Source organism: Sparus aurata, chromosome 19, assembly GCF_900880675.1.
Source record: "Sparus aurata chromosome 19, fSpaAur1.1, whole genome shotgun sequence".
Lineage (NCBI taxonomy): Eukaryota > Metazoa > Chordata > Actinopteri > Spariformes > Sparidae > Sparus > Sparus aurata.
Window position 1 is genome coordinate 23,867,839 of NC_044205.1, and position 17,580 is coordinate 23,885,418.

General features: G+C 42.6%; 2 protein-coding genes across 2 annotated transcripts; both read left to right on the plus strand.

Annotated features, from left to right (window-relative positions):
* Positions 1 to 221: 221 nt before the first annotated feature.
* cops9 (COP9 signalosome subunit 9) lies at positions 222 to 6,038 on the plus strand. Its single transcript, XM_030397673.1, has 3 exons — positions 222 to 420; positions 1,408 to 1,480; positions 5,838 to 6,038. The coding sequence occupies exons 1-3, from the start codon at positions 358 to 360 to the stop codon at positions 5,873 to 5,875; spliced, it is 174 nt and encodes a 57-aa protein (XP_030253533.1). The 5' UTR covers positions 222 to 357; the 3' UTR covers positions 5,876 to 6,038.
* A 2,072-nt stretch (positions 6,039 to 8,110) lies between these two features.
* and1 (actinodin1) lies at positions 8,111 to 15,587 on the plus strand. Its single transcript, XM_030397575.1, has 7 exons — positions 8,111 to 8,298; positions 8,604 to 8,696; positions 12,061 to 12,105; positions 12,711 to 12,856; positions 13,004 to 13,411; positions 13,797 to 14,051; positions 14,150 to 15,587. The coding sequence occupies exons 2-7, from the start codon at positions 8,624 to 8,626 to the stop codon at positions 15,155 to 15,157; spliced, it is 1,935 nt and encodes a 644-aa protein (XP_030253435.1). The 5' UTR covers positions 8,111 to 8,298; positions 8,604 to 8,623; the 3' UTR covers positions 15,158 to 15,587.
* The last annotated feature ends 1,993 nt before the right edge of the window (positions 15,588 to 17,580 follow it).

The window sequence follows — 17,580 nt, forward strand, 5'->3', positions numbered from 1 at the left end:
TGGTTTATGGTCCTATAATTAATTTCCTTAATTGTTACGGGAAAAACTCGAAAACTGCTTCTTGTCATACATTTTCATTTCCATTTTTTTTTTTTAATTTTCATTCATTTTGTCTTCATCTTTATTTTTTGATCATAAATGTCTTAATTTAATTTAATTTTGTTTTATTTTATCGTATTTTATTTTATAATTAATTTTAACGGCCAGAGCGGACACATCGCGTCAAGCTTGCACCCACCCGAGCACAATTGAGTGTTGCACATGATTGTTTTGTTTACGTGCCCTGAGAAGCTAGCATAGCAAGCTACAAACAAACAATACATTTTAACTACTGAACTGCTGCTGAAGTGAAACATAATGAAACCTGCGGTGGATGAGATGTTTCCTGAAGGAGCTGGGCCGTATGTGGATCTGGAAGAGGTGAGTTTAAAGATTTAAACAGTAAACGGCCAAACAATCGGTCAAAAACCGGCTAATGCTAACGTTAGATAGCCGTGTAGAGTTTTAATGCTAGCTAGAAAATAGTTCTCTGGCTGAAAAGACCTGCAGCCGTTTACGTGGCAGTTAGCGAAGTTACTGAATAACATTATTATTATTATCATTATTACAACGTTGTTAGGTTCGTGCTTATTTTAATTAGTCTTATTAAAATGACCAGAAGTCAAACTAGAGTAAAAGTAAAGATATCACGTTAAGTATGACTTTGGTAGAAGTGAAAGTCACACATATGAATAGCACTTACATGATCTGCTTTTAAATGTACTTAGGTATTAAAAGTACAGATAAATTATACATATATTTACGTGTATGTATATACTGTATGCTATGGATCAGGATCAGTGTTCTTTTTATATGATTTATGAATTAATAAATTCATAATGTTAATGTTGTACTTTGACTCTAATGCAGAAGGTAATCTGCAAAGTAACTAGTAACTAAAGTCATCAAATAAATGGTGGAGTAAAAAGATCAATATGTCCCTCTAAGATGTAGTGGAAGTATAAAGTTGCAGAAAATGGAAATATTCAAATACAAATACCTGAAAATTGTACTTAAATACTTTGTTACATTAGATCACTGATTTCAATACACATATTAGGGCCTAAGTTAAACACATCTTCCATCAAAGTCTGTTTCTTTTGCCTCAGTATCGACATTATGACAGCCGTGTAGACATGACAACTGGTACTTTCACTAAATGTTAACCGTGAGTCATTAATAAAATCATCAGTGTTGTGGATATAATGACTAATTCAGCCTTTAAAACCAAGAAAAGATGACACTAATGCCATATTACAATGTCCAAACACTCTATGACTAGACATTTAGTGTTATTCGTGTGTGTGTGTGTGTGTGTGTGTGTGAGATTTGCTGCCGTAAACTGGTTGTACTTCTGTGCGTTAACAGGCAGGAGGCAGCAGCGGCCTGCTAATGGACCTGGCAGCCAATGAAAAAGCAGTGCACTCTGATTTCTTTAACGGTAAACCACAGTTTTATCTGCATTCATCTGCTAATTATTGGATCTGCACCACTGAAGTAATTTGTCATTTTAAAATAGTAGCAGAGTGTGTTAGCAGGACAAGGTTTAACTAGAGGGAAGCTTTCACAGTTGAGCAGAAACATAGCAGCACTTTTTATGTTTTATGTAACACTTCTATCCAGTGTGAAAACCAGAGATTAAAGTGATCAGAACCACATGGCGTGACAAACACAAAACATCATTTGTTTCCTCATTAGCACGTTCGTCAGTAGACTGTGGCAGCCCCGAGCCACATAGAGATACCAACAAAATTATACATATTTATGGAGAATGCAAAATGGCACAAATACATTGATTACAGAAGAATGAAGCTGAAATATACTTCTTTAAACAAAATGAAATGGGGGGGGGGGGGGGGAATGGAGGGATATCTAGGGGTTCAGTTAAGAAAGCAAAAAAAGAAACCTGCAGATGCCAGACTATTAAAAGTCAAGCAACAATCATGCACAAATAAGCAAAGCCCTGATGCAGGAAGCCTCCTGAAACTGCTTCCACTCATTAATTAGGAGCCAGTGTTCACAACCTGCACACATGTTGTCTGAATCCACTGCAGTCACTCCAGCTAAAACCAGACAAGATAGCAGGTGACACACAATGAGACTGCTACAAGACTCACATGAATTAGAGTTATCAGAACATTCCTGGTTTTTGGTATTAATTGTAGGGGTGTGCCAAAATATCGATACTACGATATATCGCGATATTTCGTCTTGAGGTACGTTATCGATACACTGGTGCCAAATATCGATATTTAAAAATGTAAAAAAAAATAATAATAATTTTTTTCTTTTTTTTTGGCCCACCACCACAACCCCTCTTCGGAGGACAGCTTTATCTTTATTCAAACATAGGTATACAACCAAATGAAATTTTAAAAAATGGTTTAAGTAGCTCTGAAACCCACACATATAGATATTTAATGATAGTTGTAGTCAGTGTGTGTGTTAAGAAGAGACACTGTGCAGTATACTCTTTGTTTACTTGGCTGTCATTCATGTGAAATTGATTGACAATGTTTTGTAATTCCTGTGAAATGGATTCAGTGCAGTCAATAAATTCTGAATTTCTTCAGTGACACAGATATCGTGATGTATCATGGATGAAATTTCTTGCAATATATCGCTTATCGCAGAATCGCTGTATCGTGATATTATCGTTATTGTGAGCAAAATATCGTGATAGTATCGTATCGCGAGGTACCTGGCGATACCCAGCCCTAATTAATTGGACATCTGTAACATCATGTAAATTTAAAAACCCAGTTCCCTTTAATGATCAACAGAAACCTGGGCAACAAATGTGTATCTCTCTTAGAAAAACCTGCACATCTGGGCCACGTAAAGTCTTATTTGTTAGTAAAAAAAGGCTTATGGAACATATTTACTCAAATAAACTTAAGATTGTTCTCCAGTGATGAGGCCTTAAAGCGTGGAGGCTGGAGTTTCATTGTAAGCACATTATCCAGTTTCCTGCCTCAACCACATTGTCCTCTCAAATTAACCCTCTGAAATCCTGTTGTTCTCCTGTAAACAGCAGTTTATGTGTGAGCAGGCGCACACGAAGGACACACACACACATAAAAAAAAAACACACTACGCCGCTAATCAGTTTTCCGTCTTGCAGCGTCGGCTGCAGGCAAAAAACAATTTTGGCACAGCAGCTCATGACCTAGAAAGAAAAGAGCTGATTGTTAAAAAGGAGAGGAAAGGAGGAGAGAAGAGGAGGATGGTAAAGTGAGTTTATAGCTGCTGTCAGACTGAAACTCAGCGGGACACCTCGCCAGTCAGCTGCTTTAAACACACACACACACACACACACACACACACACACACACACTCGTACATGCACTCCTTTAGATCATTTTGGTTGTAAACACCTAAAACTGCCATTCAGTGAATTCTCGTGTGTGTATAACGTTGTAGCTCATGGCGCTAACAAGGCAAATACAAATATTGAATGCAGTCACTGTTTCATTCATTTTTATTTGAGGGAGAACACTTATTTTACAACAGTGCCAGGACACAGGCACACACTAAAATCATCAAACGAAGCTCGGAGTCTTTTTAGGCAAGACTTGCCACTCGGCAGCCATCTTGGCGAAGCCTACAGGCAGTGAGTTCAGTCGAACAACACAAGGCCAAAATCTAAATGAATGGGGAGAGAGTCAGAACTTCAGTTACAGTGTTCACTATGGGCAGCCATGGACAACACACAGTACTTCACAAGAGAAAAGGGCACTGGGGTTATAAATTAATAAATTAAGGAACATATTAGCATGAGCGGCGCTCTCTGTCTGTCGAACCAGTGACATCATCACTGAAGATGTCTGTAGAAAACAGTGAGCACCCTGTAAAATCACCAGACAAATCTGATGAATACTGCCTAAAAAGTTTGGTGACTTTAGAGGAAACTTTAAGAAATGTTCATGGCAAGAGAGCAGCGTGACTTTAAAACTTTATTGTCCAGCAGAGGCCAAAGAAAATCTTCTACGTCTCATCACGATACATGTTAGAACCGTTGATTTCAAAGAGGAAATGCTCTTTACCGTGGCTCTGCAGGCTGACGGTGAGGTGATGTTAAGTCACGTTAATAGGTCAGCTGAACAGTGGGAAACGTCACTCTTTTTAGACCGTGTTGTGATATATATATAGTGTGTTAAAGAAGCCTCCGATTCCCTAATGATGCTGGAGTGCGTTGTGTTCAAAGTTGCAAGGGGTTATGGGTAGCCGAGGGGCAATCTGTTTGACTTTCAGGCTGTCCCTCATTAGGTGAAACAGGAATGTCCTGTTTCGGGAAACCACAGCGTCGTGAAGCCTGATGTACTGAATCAGTTTCAGCCTGTGGACATTCAGCAGATTAATGTGAATATATATGAGCAAATTATACGTGATTACTGCTGTATATCGTCTATCTGTGGCAACAAAACACATCCTCCAGAAATATTACAGTATATACAGTTAGAGCCTGGTGGATACAGCCTGTGACAAATGATTTAGCAAGACAGCTCAACAGGTCTGAGTAGATGTTGAAGACCTAAATCAAGCACAAACTCACACGTTTTCATACAACAACATTAGTGGTGAAAGAAATGAGAGTGTGTGGCTTTGAGGAGAGTCTGGATTGAACACAGATGGTTTCACTGCTGTTGCAAAGACGTCACACAGAACAGAGACGAACAGTCGGTGACCAAAGATAACAAGCAACTCTGAAAAGAAAGATTCTGGACTTACAATTACAGCAGTTGATGTCAAATGAAAAGGGGTTCGACAGCCATCGTTCACCCATGAATTTTGGGGAAACTCCCCATTGATTAAAGGGAAGACGACGCCCAGAGGCAACCTTTTTTCCTTTTTTCTTTTTTAGATTATCCTTTATTTAACCAGTTTAGTTCCATTTAGATCACGGACCTCTTTACTAGGAATACCTGGCCAACACAGAGCCACAGCAGTAAACTAACAGAAAAACAAACCAAACTCTGCAGATGAAACATCTTCACACAGACCACAGGTTTAAAGTTGTTCAGTGGTGCAATAATCTGAAGTTTAATTTCAGTCTGGTGATTGTTCGTGGCAGTTAAAACCTTTTTTCCCTCAGTTTCCGTTTGGACTGTGGCAACTACAAATTGCAAAAATGTCAAGAGAACGCGGACTGTGCTTTCATGTTATTCTCCTTCGGCGATCAGATGAAGAAAAACCAACAAAAATCATAACCTAAACAATTCAGAGATGAAAGCCGCGGGGGGAATCTATTCATCATTTAAACGTATTTATCTATTAACCGGCTCTAATCGGTTTCAGCTCTAATCGCCTGACCTTGAAATTGCCGTGTTTGACTGCGTGGACGTGCTGCTGGAGGGATCAGCAAGCTATTATCTGTTTATTTTCTCTTTTTATGATTATTTTTCCTCACCTGATGTGGGGGATTTCCTCAGCTGGGCTCCTGTTTTCAACCCCGTTCCTTGAATAAATGTGTTTTTTTATAATCGTTGGAGGCATCAGAAGCGGCTCATTGTCAGCCGGCCCTCTTTACTAGCTTCGTTAACGCCATGAGAACTGGGTCATAAAGAGGGTTTATTAGGGGATTTTCCACCATAGGGACCTCTGTCTTTCGAGGAAACGGTTCCATGTGTTTTGCTGCATTTTAAATTCAAACAAAGTTGAACACAAGTTAAACTTTAGAAGTTTTAGCCGCTCTAAACTCATGAATAAATCGAATCATTGTGTATAGCGTAATTAGCTGAAGAATGTAGGAGTTCTGGGAAACGGCTAATTGTCTTTTTTGTCTCTTTTCTCCGCAGACTTCGAGGATCTTTTCGACGACGATGACCTGCAGTGACGACAGCGTCTGCGTGTTTCTGTGAACTTGTAGATAAGAAAATGAAAACAGCTTATCCTGAAGTTCTCTTGTACAGCCCGCCTCCTCCTCCTCCTCCTCCTCCTCCATGTCACTCACCATGAAACTGAAATAAAGTCTTTTTGTTTTTACACAAAAAAAAGAAGCTGTCTTGGTGTGAACCAGGTGTCTGTGAATTCTGAGAATCCCTCACATTCCTGCTCTGGAGAAAATTATGAGTATAGTTTTGGCGTCGTCGTGTTTGAATCTGCTCCCCGGCTGGATTGTAGGTTTGTGGTCTCTGCGAAACACCTGTTAGCAAATGTTAATTACATACGAGATACAGTGTTAACATGACCGCTAAATGTTCAGTTTGGACACGACGGGACGGGACAGGAAAAGGGGGCTGCAGAAAAATGTGGAAATGCTAAAAAAAAAAAAAGAAATGAAGAGCAGTAAAATGGTGTTGCTGCCGGAGACGCAGTCAGGAGTCAAAAGGGGGAAAATGGAAAAGCTTTGACTTTGCTTTCAGATTAAATCAATTTATGTGCCTCAACGGTCTTCAGCTATTTGTATAGACCTGACTGGAGCTAAATTTTAATGTATTGAATCTTTATTTTCCCTTAGATGATGCAGACTGATGTAGGTTTCAGATGGTGGAGGAGGAAGGTCCCCCTCAACATAGAGAGGACTTTTATTTTGAAGAATTGCTGCCAGAGAGCCTTTTTTGCGCTATATAAATTTTTTGAATCCTCATCTGGCACCTGATTTTTGTGTTTCCTTTTCATAAGGAAAGGCCAAAGTTTCCACCAGTCCTTGAAATCTTTATAAAGTTTTCAAATTGTAAAGATTCAAGAAAATCGAGGCCTTGGGAGTTTTTGAAAACGGATCGAAATAGATGGGAATCAGTGAAAGTGCTTGAATTGATATATTTTGTGCAACAAATGAAACCATACTTTCCCAGCAAACTTTTTACTTGCAGCAGCGAGCCGACACGAAGATTTTTTTCCGACAAAATAAGGGACAGTTTTGGTCTCGCGACAGATTCCTGCATTTCCGTTTTTCTCTGCTCGTCCCGTAGGTTTGAAACGGGCGCGGCTCAGTTGGGCAAACCGTGATGTCACACGCCTCAGAGCACCAATCAGAACTCAAAAAACCTGAACCCACACAGTCCTGATGAAGCAGAGAAGCAAAGTGTGCTAAACTCTTTACATTTAACTACACGGTATGCAGCAAAGTGAAATGTTTTGGATCAATTCAAACTGTTTTGAATATTTAATGTTAAATGAGATAAACTGAAGATTTGAATCTAAATGTTCAGGGGCTTCAAGATGTCCCTTAATTGGAATTAAACCTCAGACTATAAAAAAAGAAACACAATAACTGTACTTTAGCTATATGACTCAGTGTATATAAAACAGGGAATAATAAAGTTTAGTCTTTGTGCTTTAAAGGAAATCCCCACAGGAGCCAGAAACACAACAGAGAAACGTGTCTTCTTTCCACATTAACATGATTTATTTGGACATGATAAGACTGCTGAGTGTCATAAAGGTCTTAACGTCTTCTCCAGTCAGACGTGCTGATGTTTGCATCGTCCATCATAGGGACTTTTTCAGAGACCATCTAAGATTACTGTGTGTGTGTGTGTGTGTTACAAGGCTGGCATGCCCGAACACAGTTAAACTGAGGAGGAAACTGTAGATTATCAAATTCCTCATGTGTAGACCAGCTGTCCCTGTGTGTGTGTGTGTGTGTGTGTGTGTGTGTGTGTGTGTGTGTGTGTGTTGAGACAGAAGCTGTGGTTTGAGGGTCTCTGAGAAGTTGCTTATGTGGCACCTCAGCTCCGTCATTATTCCCTGAGGTTTTCTCTCTCTTTTTCTTTCCCTTTCTGCCTTTTGTTTTTACGGCTTCTACGACCCAGAAACAATAATCCAGATTCTGATCTCGAACCTTGAATGTGACTAACTGAACCAATAAACAGGAATAAATGAATCAATCAAAAAATACTCACTGAGTCTACTTCTCTACCATCTCTCCACGTCTCCATCTCCGCTCCGAGCCCTCCCACCTTCTCCCTTCTCCTGTCTTTAATTACGGTGCCTCCGATTGGCTGAAACTTTCCGGCAGATCGGACCAATCAGGCATCTTGTTGAGGTGGCCCTTGACCCCCTCAGGTGGTCCCTGTGTGTGTTTTTGTGTGCGAGCGTTAATGAGTGCTTGTTGCGTTTGTGTCGGGTTTAAAACCGTGTTTCGAAACCCTCCGTCAGGGCAGTCAGTCTGAAGGGGCCGCAGGGACCGGGTGCACCAGGAGCCTCCAACACACCCACAAACACTCACAAGTGTCTGAGCCCAGGTGGACTGTGAGGCTTCGTTTGAGTCCACATCTGGATCCACACACAGCCACGCCGAAAAGATAACGACAGGTAAGAGACTCGGTGATGATTCTTTGGTACTTTCCAGGGATTCAAGTTCAGGTCGAAGTCAAGTTTTACCGCTGAACAACACCTGGTTCTGTTTTTATGGCGGCAAAGCCGCAGCGTCAGCCGAGCTTGGAGCTCTGTGGCAAAGAAGATCTGCCTCTAAATGTGCAGCTGCAGCGTACAAGTCATGCCAAGCTGCAGACATTTGCTGTGCACCAAGATTTTAAAGTCATAAAAGTGATGAAAGTGGTGTAGTTTTGGGAGTAAAAAGCATCATTTTGAATGTTTGTGTGCTTCTGTTTTTGCAGGTAGAGGAGGAGGTGAAGTCATGGCTGGAAGGAGGAGAACCAGTTTCTCCGGCGTGTTCGTCACGACTGTGCTGGCTGTGATGCTGCTGCCTGGTGAGTGCACGTGTCAGATATCCGTCACCATCCGGACAGTCGAGGTTGCAGTTTAAAGTATCTGAATACTTGGATTTCATGATGTAGAAGTACTGAGATCCTCTGCAAAACCACTCTGTAAAAGTAATCAGTGCAGAAAAGTGTTTAATATACTGTTGGGTGATTTAAAGGTTCCCTGTTAGTTTTGGATTGGAAATAACACACTTTCTTTAACTGTTTTACTTTGAAGCAACAAACATGGCAACTTAGAAGCGTCCTGCAAAAGTAACCTTCCTTCTGGGGACCTCATCTCCAACTGAGGACGTCGTGTTTATTCAGTTGTAAAATATCAAATACTGTAAATATTTATGTGAGTTTGAATAATTACCTCATTAATAACGTACAAATGTTCTTTCCGAGTTTGAATTTCTTTTCCAAAACTACGTAAAGCACCTTTAATTTAACACTGCAACAAAATATTATTTTCACGATCTTTCATTTAAACAGTTTTTTTTAAAAGTACCCAAAAGTCAAACTTCAGTCACACATGAATACTACTCCAATACATTTAATAACAGATTCTTCAAGACTTTTATTTAACTATCAAATACAAATTCTGGCAATAAATGATACATATGTTGGCTGATTATCAGATCCGATATTCAGCATTTGTTATTATCAGTATCAGTTTTGTTTTCTTAATCTGATCCAGCCATGACAGCCCATCTTCTTCATACATGTACAAAAGTAATACACACTTAAAATGTATACTAAAGTTACGTGAAATCAATGTAATTGTTTGGCTGCATTTGTGGCTTCAACTGTACTGACTGGAATGTAAAAGGAACTCAACTAACCTCAGTTTACATGAAGTTAAATAAGTTAATTCAAAGATGTTCTCCTTTGGTTCTGAGTCAACATGAAATCTGCAAAGTAACTCGTAACTTAAGTCATCCAATAACTATAAAAGTATTATATTTGCTTCCAAATGACCCCGTAGGCGTCCGAGAACTGAGTGAGGTTGAAGAGTTGTCTCAGACTTTGAAAAATCCCTGACTTACCCAATAAAAAGTCCCTCAGAGAGTCCGAGGCGACGTGGACGAATGTCTTTTAGATGACTGCGCTGTGGGTTCTGGGTCGAGCGTGAATCAGTCAGGTTCTGATTACACAGCGGTGCCATAATTTAGAGCTTGCACATCAAGACAGTCTTAAAATGAAAAGGGGATTTTGACGAGTGTGTGTAATTTTGAACTTTTGTACTTCCATACATGCAACATCACATACAGTCAATTCACACATTTGTTTGGTTCTTCTTCTCCTCCTTCTTCTATGGTTCCTTCTTCTTCTCCTCCTCCTTCTCCTCCTCCTCCATCCCTTCCCTCTCCTCCTTTGTCTTCTCCTCCTTCTTCCTTTCCTTCTCTTCCCTTTTCTTTTTACCCCTTCTGCTTCCTTTCCTCCTCCTTTTTTCTTCTCCTTCTTGTACTCCGTATCCTCCTTTCTTTCCTCTTTATTCTCCTTCTCCCCCTTCTTGTTCTTCTTCACCTCCTCCCTCTGACCAACTTTCTTCCTGTCCTTCTCCTCCCTATTCTTTTTTACCCTTTCTACTTCCTCTCCTCCTCCTTTTTTCTTCTCCTTATTCCACTCTCTCCTCCTTTCTTTCCTCTTTATTCTCCCTCTCCTCCTCCTTGTTCTTCTTCCCCTCCTCCCTCTGACCCTCTTTTCCCTCCTGTCCTTCTCCTCCTTTTTCTTTTCCTCCCACTTCTTCCTCTGCTTCCTTTCCTCCTCCCTTTTCTCCCTTTTCTTCCCCCTCTCCCCCTTTTATCTCCTCTTTATTCTCCTTCTTCTCCTCATGTTTCCTCACCTCCCCCTTTTTTACTTCTTCTTCTCCTCTTCCATTTCTCCTTCTCTTCCTGCTTCCTCTCCTCCTTTACGTCCTTTCCTTCTCCCTCTTCATCACCTTCTCCTCCTCCTCCCTCTCCTTCAGTATCTCTAATAATGTTCCCTCCTTCGTCACTTTTCTTTCTCATCATCCGCAAAACGATTTGCTTAACATTCATATTTCACCTCCTGGTTTACGGCCTGTTTTGATCCTGCTCCTTCAGAACCCTTATAAATAAATTATATTTGATTTATTGATTCATACTCTACATCTCAAGGTTTGTGAAGGTGAGGGGTTAGTTTTGCTGCGGAGGGTTTCAGTCCTTCACCAGGTCACGGACACAGACGTACCTCATCATACAGTACGTCCCGCGGAACGTAGAGTTCATATATCACCTGTAATCCCTCCACATGAACACAGGTTGCTCCTCCGCCACCTGTTTCCACTCTGCTCTCCACATGACACATGATATTAACACGGGGCCGCGGTCTCATCTTCCCTTAAAAAAAAATGTTTTTTTAAAACTGCACCGTGTGATGGTTAAAAGGGAGGGAAAGTGTGTAGAAGAAAGAGAAGGAGGCACAGCTTCTTTCATCATTTCTGCTCCTGTTAAAAAATTACTAGCTGTCAGCATCACCTCCTCCTCTGCCCTCTTAAAGCTCGGCTGTTTCCAGATGTGCCAGCCAGTTTTTTTTTTTTTTTTCTTTTACAGGCTCGTAAAGCACAACACGGCGGATACACTGAGACAGCATCATTTAGCCCACCCTCCTCCACCTCCTCCTCCTCCTCCACCTCCAGCATATCGCTCCATCACCTCGGGTCACCTTCACCTCCTTTCTTTGATTTCTCTGCACACTCATGCCTCTGCTTCTTCATCTGTGACCTTACACGCTACAGTGCGCTTCACATCTTCCTGATTAGTCCATCAAAGCTTATGAAAACTCGTTTTTTAATCAGGAGATTGATGGTTTTTCCCCCCCGCTGCCGGCACGCGTCACATAACCCTGAATTATCCCCTCTGGATCTCTCTTTTTAAACCTGTCATCTGCTCCTCTTCCTCCTCCGCCTCTTCCTCTTCCTCTTCCTCTCCTTCTGTGAGGCATTAACACCTTTTCCCCGCGGAGATGAAAGCGACGCGTAGCAGAGCTGAATCCGCCGTTTCTCTCAGCCGCATGGGGTCAAGCAGTGCACGTACGCACACACCTGCGAGAGTGCACACGCAGCTCTTTGAAAACACAGCGTGAGGTTTGATGTTCCAGGCTCACCTATAAAATCTACAAAGAGCTGCAGTCGCCAGCGCCTCGGGCTCAGCCAATTACCCCTGTCCTGTTTACTGAATAATATCTGGCTGGAAGGTGTTTGAGGTTTAATGTCACTTATATCGTTTACGTTTTTTACGGACGTGTTTAGCTCCTGGAAATTGCTTACTGTAACTGACTTTTAATCCTCACCTCAGCAGCTTCTGGTTTTGACATCTGGTTTTTGTTTTTCCATCTGTTTTTGCAGCGTTCTTGTCTGCCGGACCCATTGTGCAAAAGTCGAAAGGAGATGGTAAATATCTTAATTTTACCTCTCAGTCATTATCCACTCAACTTCAAGCTGACGAAAAGTCAGGTGACGTTTCGTAATCATTTCTGAAGCTTCAGGAAAACAGTTTTCAGACTTCTGCTAAACAACTGAAGTAGTTGGGGACTTGTTTTAAAATGTAAAAAAACAGCCATAAAAATCATCACATTACTATAATAATATCAGTAGTTATTTAGTGGTTACCTAGATTCCACTAAGATCTACACACTACACCTTTAAACACTCTGGTGTTTGTTTCTAGAAAGTACTCCGTGGTAGTTTGCCAGAGGTGAAAGACCATGAAAGAAAAATGAGTCCATGCAACCGCTTTCTGATTAAAGATTAATGGCCAAATTCATCACCTTACCTCGTTCCAGTGCAGCAGCATCAACACTTCACCCTGTGATCGATATCTTTCGGACACAACAGCAATATCCTTAAAACAATTAGGGCTTAATGATGTCAAGTTTCGGGCCTTGAATGTCTCGCTATAAACTTTTAAAGTCACAAGAAAGTCCTTGAATTTGATGTCTGAGTACAGAAGCCTCGGGATCAGAAGTGTCTTTTTCTCTCTCCTTTTAATGCCTCAGGGGGAGAAAGTATCAGAGAGATGGCGGCTGTTGCAGAGTCACACCGGAGGCTGATCCGCAACCGCAGGAACATCAGCTGGTACAAACAGAACTCTGACTTCTGGGGCTGGTACAAGTACTTCACCGAAAACGGCAACGCTGAGGCAGTAAGTATACACACACACACACAGAGACCCACAAAACCCCCCCAAAAAAGATTGTCGTTGTCTCTGAATGGATGGATGGAAGTATTTTCTTTGTTTCTAATCTGTCATCTGAATAAGCTCATCAGTAATCTCCTCCTCCCCTCTCAGGTTCAGGAGATGGACCGCATCTACCTGGCCTACCTCCAGAACAAGAACCGCGCTGAAGGACGTCGCTCCTACAAGGCCTACCTGCGCCACCTGGGCGAAATCTACAAGACCTGCGCCGATTCTGACGACCCCAACTGCGTGGCTACCCACACCACCAGGCCCAAACCAGAGCCCCCAAAGCCTGCACCAGTGAAAACCTGCGACCCCACCAAGGACGCCTACTGCCTGTATGCTGCTTTGGTTCAGGGAAAGAGTCCCTACCAGCCCCTGGTGCTCCCGGCTGCCGCCCCTGCACCAGCACCGGTGAAGGCTCCAGCACCTCTTTACGTTCGCTCGGCTGCTCCAGCCAAGGACCCGCAGTCAGGGTATCACTACTATGCCCCCTCAGCAACGTCATTCCTCTCCAAGGTATGACTTCAGACAGTCATTATACTGCAATTTATTTGAGATATTAGTCTGATATCACCTTTTTTTGGAGGATATGATGTAATGAAAGTATACAAAGTATATTTAGTAGTAGGAGATCGTATCTAAAAGCCACCATATCCAGTATTTTCAGAAAATATTGGACGTTGTTGCCCCGTAGTGGTAGTTTAGACAATATCCCAGTGTACCTCATCCAATCAATTCAGTGTAGGGATTTTGACAATAAATGGCTGGAAACAACACTTATCTGCTTTAATTTTCACCTGGATTTGCAGATTTTCTTGACATTCAGTGTCTCTTTTAACTGCAGGATAGAGTAGTTTCTTCAACACCAAGGTTATATCTGCTTCTGTTCCTCATGTTTCAGGAGCAGAAGGCTGAACTGCTGCGTATCTGCGCCTCCGACGACGTGGAGTGTCTGCAATACCACCTGAGAGCAGCACACGGGTACGCACCTTCTGCCGGACCTCTGCCTTCCTACGCTCACCTCGGCTGTGACCCCAAGAAAGACCCCAACTGCAAACCCAAACTGGTGCAGAAAGGCCCCTCTGGTCTCTACGTGCAGTACCCCAACTGTGATCCAATTCGGGATCCGCTCTGTGCCTATGCTGCCTCCCTTGTGGTCAGTTTGATTTTAACAGCTGCTTGCATTTTTTTGTGTTGTTTTCATTTGCGTTCATGCCTTGATTATCACTCATTACTTTTTATGTGTTCCTCTAGGCACCCCGTGCTCCTAACCCTCCTGCCCCTGCTGGCCCTGGATCCTGCAACCCTCTTTTCGAAGAAGGCTGCAACCCTCTTACCGCCACCAAATTTGCCACTCCCCCTGAGTCCTATGGAAGCGAGGACAAAGAAGAGGCTGCTGCCATTCGTGCTCCTCCTCCTGCTGAGCAGAACAACGACCCCTACGCCATGTTCAGGGATGCTTATGCTAATGCTAATGCTAACGCTAACAGGGTTACTGATCCCTATGCTATGTACCGCCAGGCTAGCGCCCCAGCTTCTCCTCCAGCAGCAGATCCGTACGCCATGCTGCGCAGATACATGTCCCAGGCTCAAGTGAATGACCCATATACACCACGCATGGAAGCTGCACCAGAGTCCAACCCCAATGATCCTTTCCATGCAATCCGTGAGGCAGCTGCTGCCATGCATCGCCGCGGACCTCCCACTCCCAGGCAACAGTACCCTTTTTCTAACCCCAATCATGAAGAGCCTCCCAAGGAGGAGCGCCACCCTCTGGGTCCCCCAGGTAAAACCAAGGAAGGCTACGACTGCTTCATTGGCTACGATCGTGAATGCTTCCCCGTTAAGCCACGCTCTGGACTTCACCGTCGCATCCCCTATCCCGCTGAAGCCTACGAGCCCCACCTGAACTCTGACGGCACCCGAAAAGGCGTCCTGGAGCCTGCCAACCAAGACTGCGACCCTGAGTACGACCGTGACTGCCGCCTGCGTCGCTACGAGCCCGAGCAGACCCAGCCTGAGGTCCAGCCGGAGCGTCAGGTCGAGGAGAATCACAGCCAGGGGGCAGCAGAGAGCGAGCAGCCAGAGCAGGACCAGTACGAGGCGGAGCCCTACCAGAGCGGCCAGGAGGAGCCTTTCATGCCCTTCCAGCAACTCTCACAGGGTATGCCCAGCCTCCAGGACATACTGAGGCGCTACGGAGACCAGGTCCCTGACCAGTACGATCACAGAGCCTACGCAGACGACTACCGCAAGAAATAAACATGCCAACACACACATGCATGCTGATGGACATGAATACACAGTCCCACGCGTTCTTGCAGCTTAGCCCTTGATCGCCTCACGCAGTAAGTCCTACGTGGACCAGATATGGGACTCGAGAGAAGTCTATGGACCCAGTGAGCAAGTACACAAACGTACATCCACATGCTCAGAAAGCCGAGGGTGTTCCAGAAATGTTTTCTACTCTTCTGCTCTTTCGCAGCTTTAGACCTGTTGCTTTGGCCTACTGCTTTCCACTTTCCAGCTCCTCAAATCATTGGAATGTGTAATGACTTCTCAGTGCTCAGCTTCGCTTCTGTTTCTACGCATCTCACTTTTTTTTATATTTGTTTGTTGCTTTTTGTCAGTGATGGATTATGTAAAGATTTTTTTCATTTTGAATGTTCTAATAAAAAGCTCTAGAAAGCTGTTTTTCTGCATTTTATTTAACGAATCTTGACATTTGACTAAACCTAATTTTCTTGACACAGCCATAATATTCACTGGTCATTGGACAGTTTACAATTCTAGATGTTTAGGTTGACGTAGACTTTAAATTTCAGTCCAAATAAAGCTCAGTCTTAAACTCCCTGTTCTCCTGATGTTTAATGAATCCTGAAGTGTCAAAGCAGCCAGAGACACTACTCTAACAGAGCCCATCTTTAAAAGATAAATATAGGTTGACTGTGCAAGCAGCTTATTACGACCCATATTTATGTCCTTTGTTAGCAGGGACCTCTAGTGGCCATAGTTATTATTACAGCAGCAAAGGAGCACCAGGGAACACGTTAACAAAGTCGGTGACTAGAGGAGGTGTACAAACATTCCTATTGAAGTGTCTACCAAGAAAGTGTCTGGAAGAAATGGGTTTCCATAGTTGCCATTTTGTACAACAGGCTAACTTTTAGGTGGTCTAGCATTTTAATAAAGAAGTTAGTTGCAGGATGAGTATGGAGTTTCTTCACCTTTAAAAAGGATTTCCTTGATCTAAACCTTGACTCTCCGTTCATTCGTAGGTTTCCCAAAACATTGAGACGGGAACAAGTTGATTTTCAGGTTGACTTGTCAGCAAAGTCAAACAACACTTAAAAAAACATTCTGTGGGCTCGTCTGTGGAAGATTTCTCCGCCCCTCTGCTGTCATTTTACCGTTTTTCTGACATCATTCTTTTGCCGTGCAGGTTTTCTCCTGCTCCAAATACACAAAGCATGAGTCAGAGGCTGTCACAGACAGCAGAGGCTTGACTCCATTGATCGGACAGCTCTCAAACACATTAACAGCAGCGGCCATTCAGAAGCCTCAAGGGGGTTAAGCTGTTGTGGTGCTGAGACTGTTGTAGAAAACTTCGGACTTGTGTTACCTTTGAAAATAATTCACCACCGTCACTGTGGCTCCATCTAGAGAGAGAGATGTTTCCTTTTCATTGGAGTACAACTTTACTGTAAACTATGTAGAAGGAGGCAGTTAATAATCAGATTGGCAGCTACAAATTGTTTTACAGCTTTCAGGCTGGACTGAACTTTTTAAAATCGAACATGTAATGTATGAGGAGGCAGTCTAACGTATTTGAAGAAGGTAAGTCTTCTGTTAAATTATCCGAAATGGCGGTTCTGCAGTTCAGAAAATGCCAACGCGATCTTTCAGGATGTTGTGACATCCAAAAAATGTCAAATCTGACAGAAAGACCTTCTAAAAACAACTGAAAGATAAACATGTCCCTAACTTTTAATCAGTGCCTCAATATCTTGAACCAGCGTGCACTAAGAGCTGGAAAGAAGGTGGGTAAAATGGTAAAAAAAAAACTATTCTGAGGAATTTATAGGAAAAGGATTATTGGACACCAAAATAGATATTGGCAATATACGTTTCTTCAAACCTTGGATATGTTGAAACTTTATGTTGTCCGGTTAAGCACAAAAACCACTTGGTTGGATTAGAAAACCAAAATACTGCACTCTTGATTCCTTGTTAGAAAAAATAACATATTGCTTTTTCAAATAGAGGCAAGAGGTTCCAAGTGGAGTGGGTCTGGGTTGGAGTCGAAAGATTTATGGTCGGTGGGTCGTCGACAGGTGTGGCTCCACCAGGAAGCCCATAAAATGTGGAGTCATTGTTGATATCATGTAACTTTAGTGCCGTACGCCTCCTGGGGCAGAAACAGAGATATGCTTTTAGACTAAACCTGAGCCCTTTAATTATGTCTTTGACTATCATCCTGAATTGGACTGATGCCCCTTTGATTTGAGATTTTTTTCTTGGGGCGGCAGGAAAACCCCGTTATGAGTTTTCATTAATTGATGCTGATAAAGTTTCCGCTGCCGGTGAGGTTATGATGGCACCCATTGATTTGGCTGGTTTTCTCCCCTTTTATCTGATTTTGCGCCTTAGCGTTTTAAAAAAGACATTTTTGGATATTATCAGAA

Excerpts from the sequence above, each read along its gene's own strand:
- cops9 (XM_030397673.1), top strand. The coding sequence starts at position 358 with ATGAAACCTGCGGTGGATGAGATGTTTCCTGAAGGAGCTGGGCCGTAT. Across the intron at positions 421-1,407 it reads CGTATGTGGATCTGGAAGAG|GCAGGAGGCAGCAGCGGCCT; the intron begins GTGAGTTTAAAG and ends GTGCGTTAACAG. Across the intron at positions 1,481-5,837 it reads GCACTCTGATTTCTTTAACG|ACTTCGAGGATCTTTTCGAC; the intron begins GTAAACCACAGT and ends TTTTCTCCGCAG.
- and1 (XM_030397575.1), top strand. The coding sequence starts at position 8,624 with ATGGCTGGAAGGAGGAGAACCAGTTTCTCCGGCGTGTTCGTCACGACT. Across the intron at positions 12,106-12,710 it reads GCAAAAGTCGAAAGGAGATG|GGGGAGAAAGTATCAGAGAG; the intron begins GTAAATATCTTA and ends TTAATGCCTCAG. Across the intron at positions 13,412-13,796 it reads CAACGTCATTCCTCTCCAAG|GAGCAGAAGGCTGAACTGCT; the intron begins GTATGACTTCAG and ends CTCATGTTTCAG.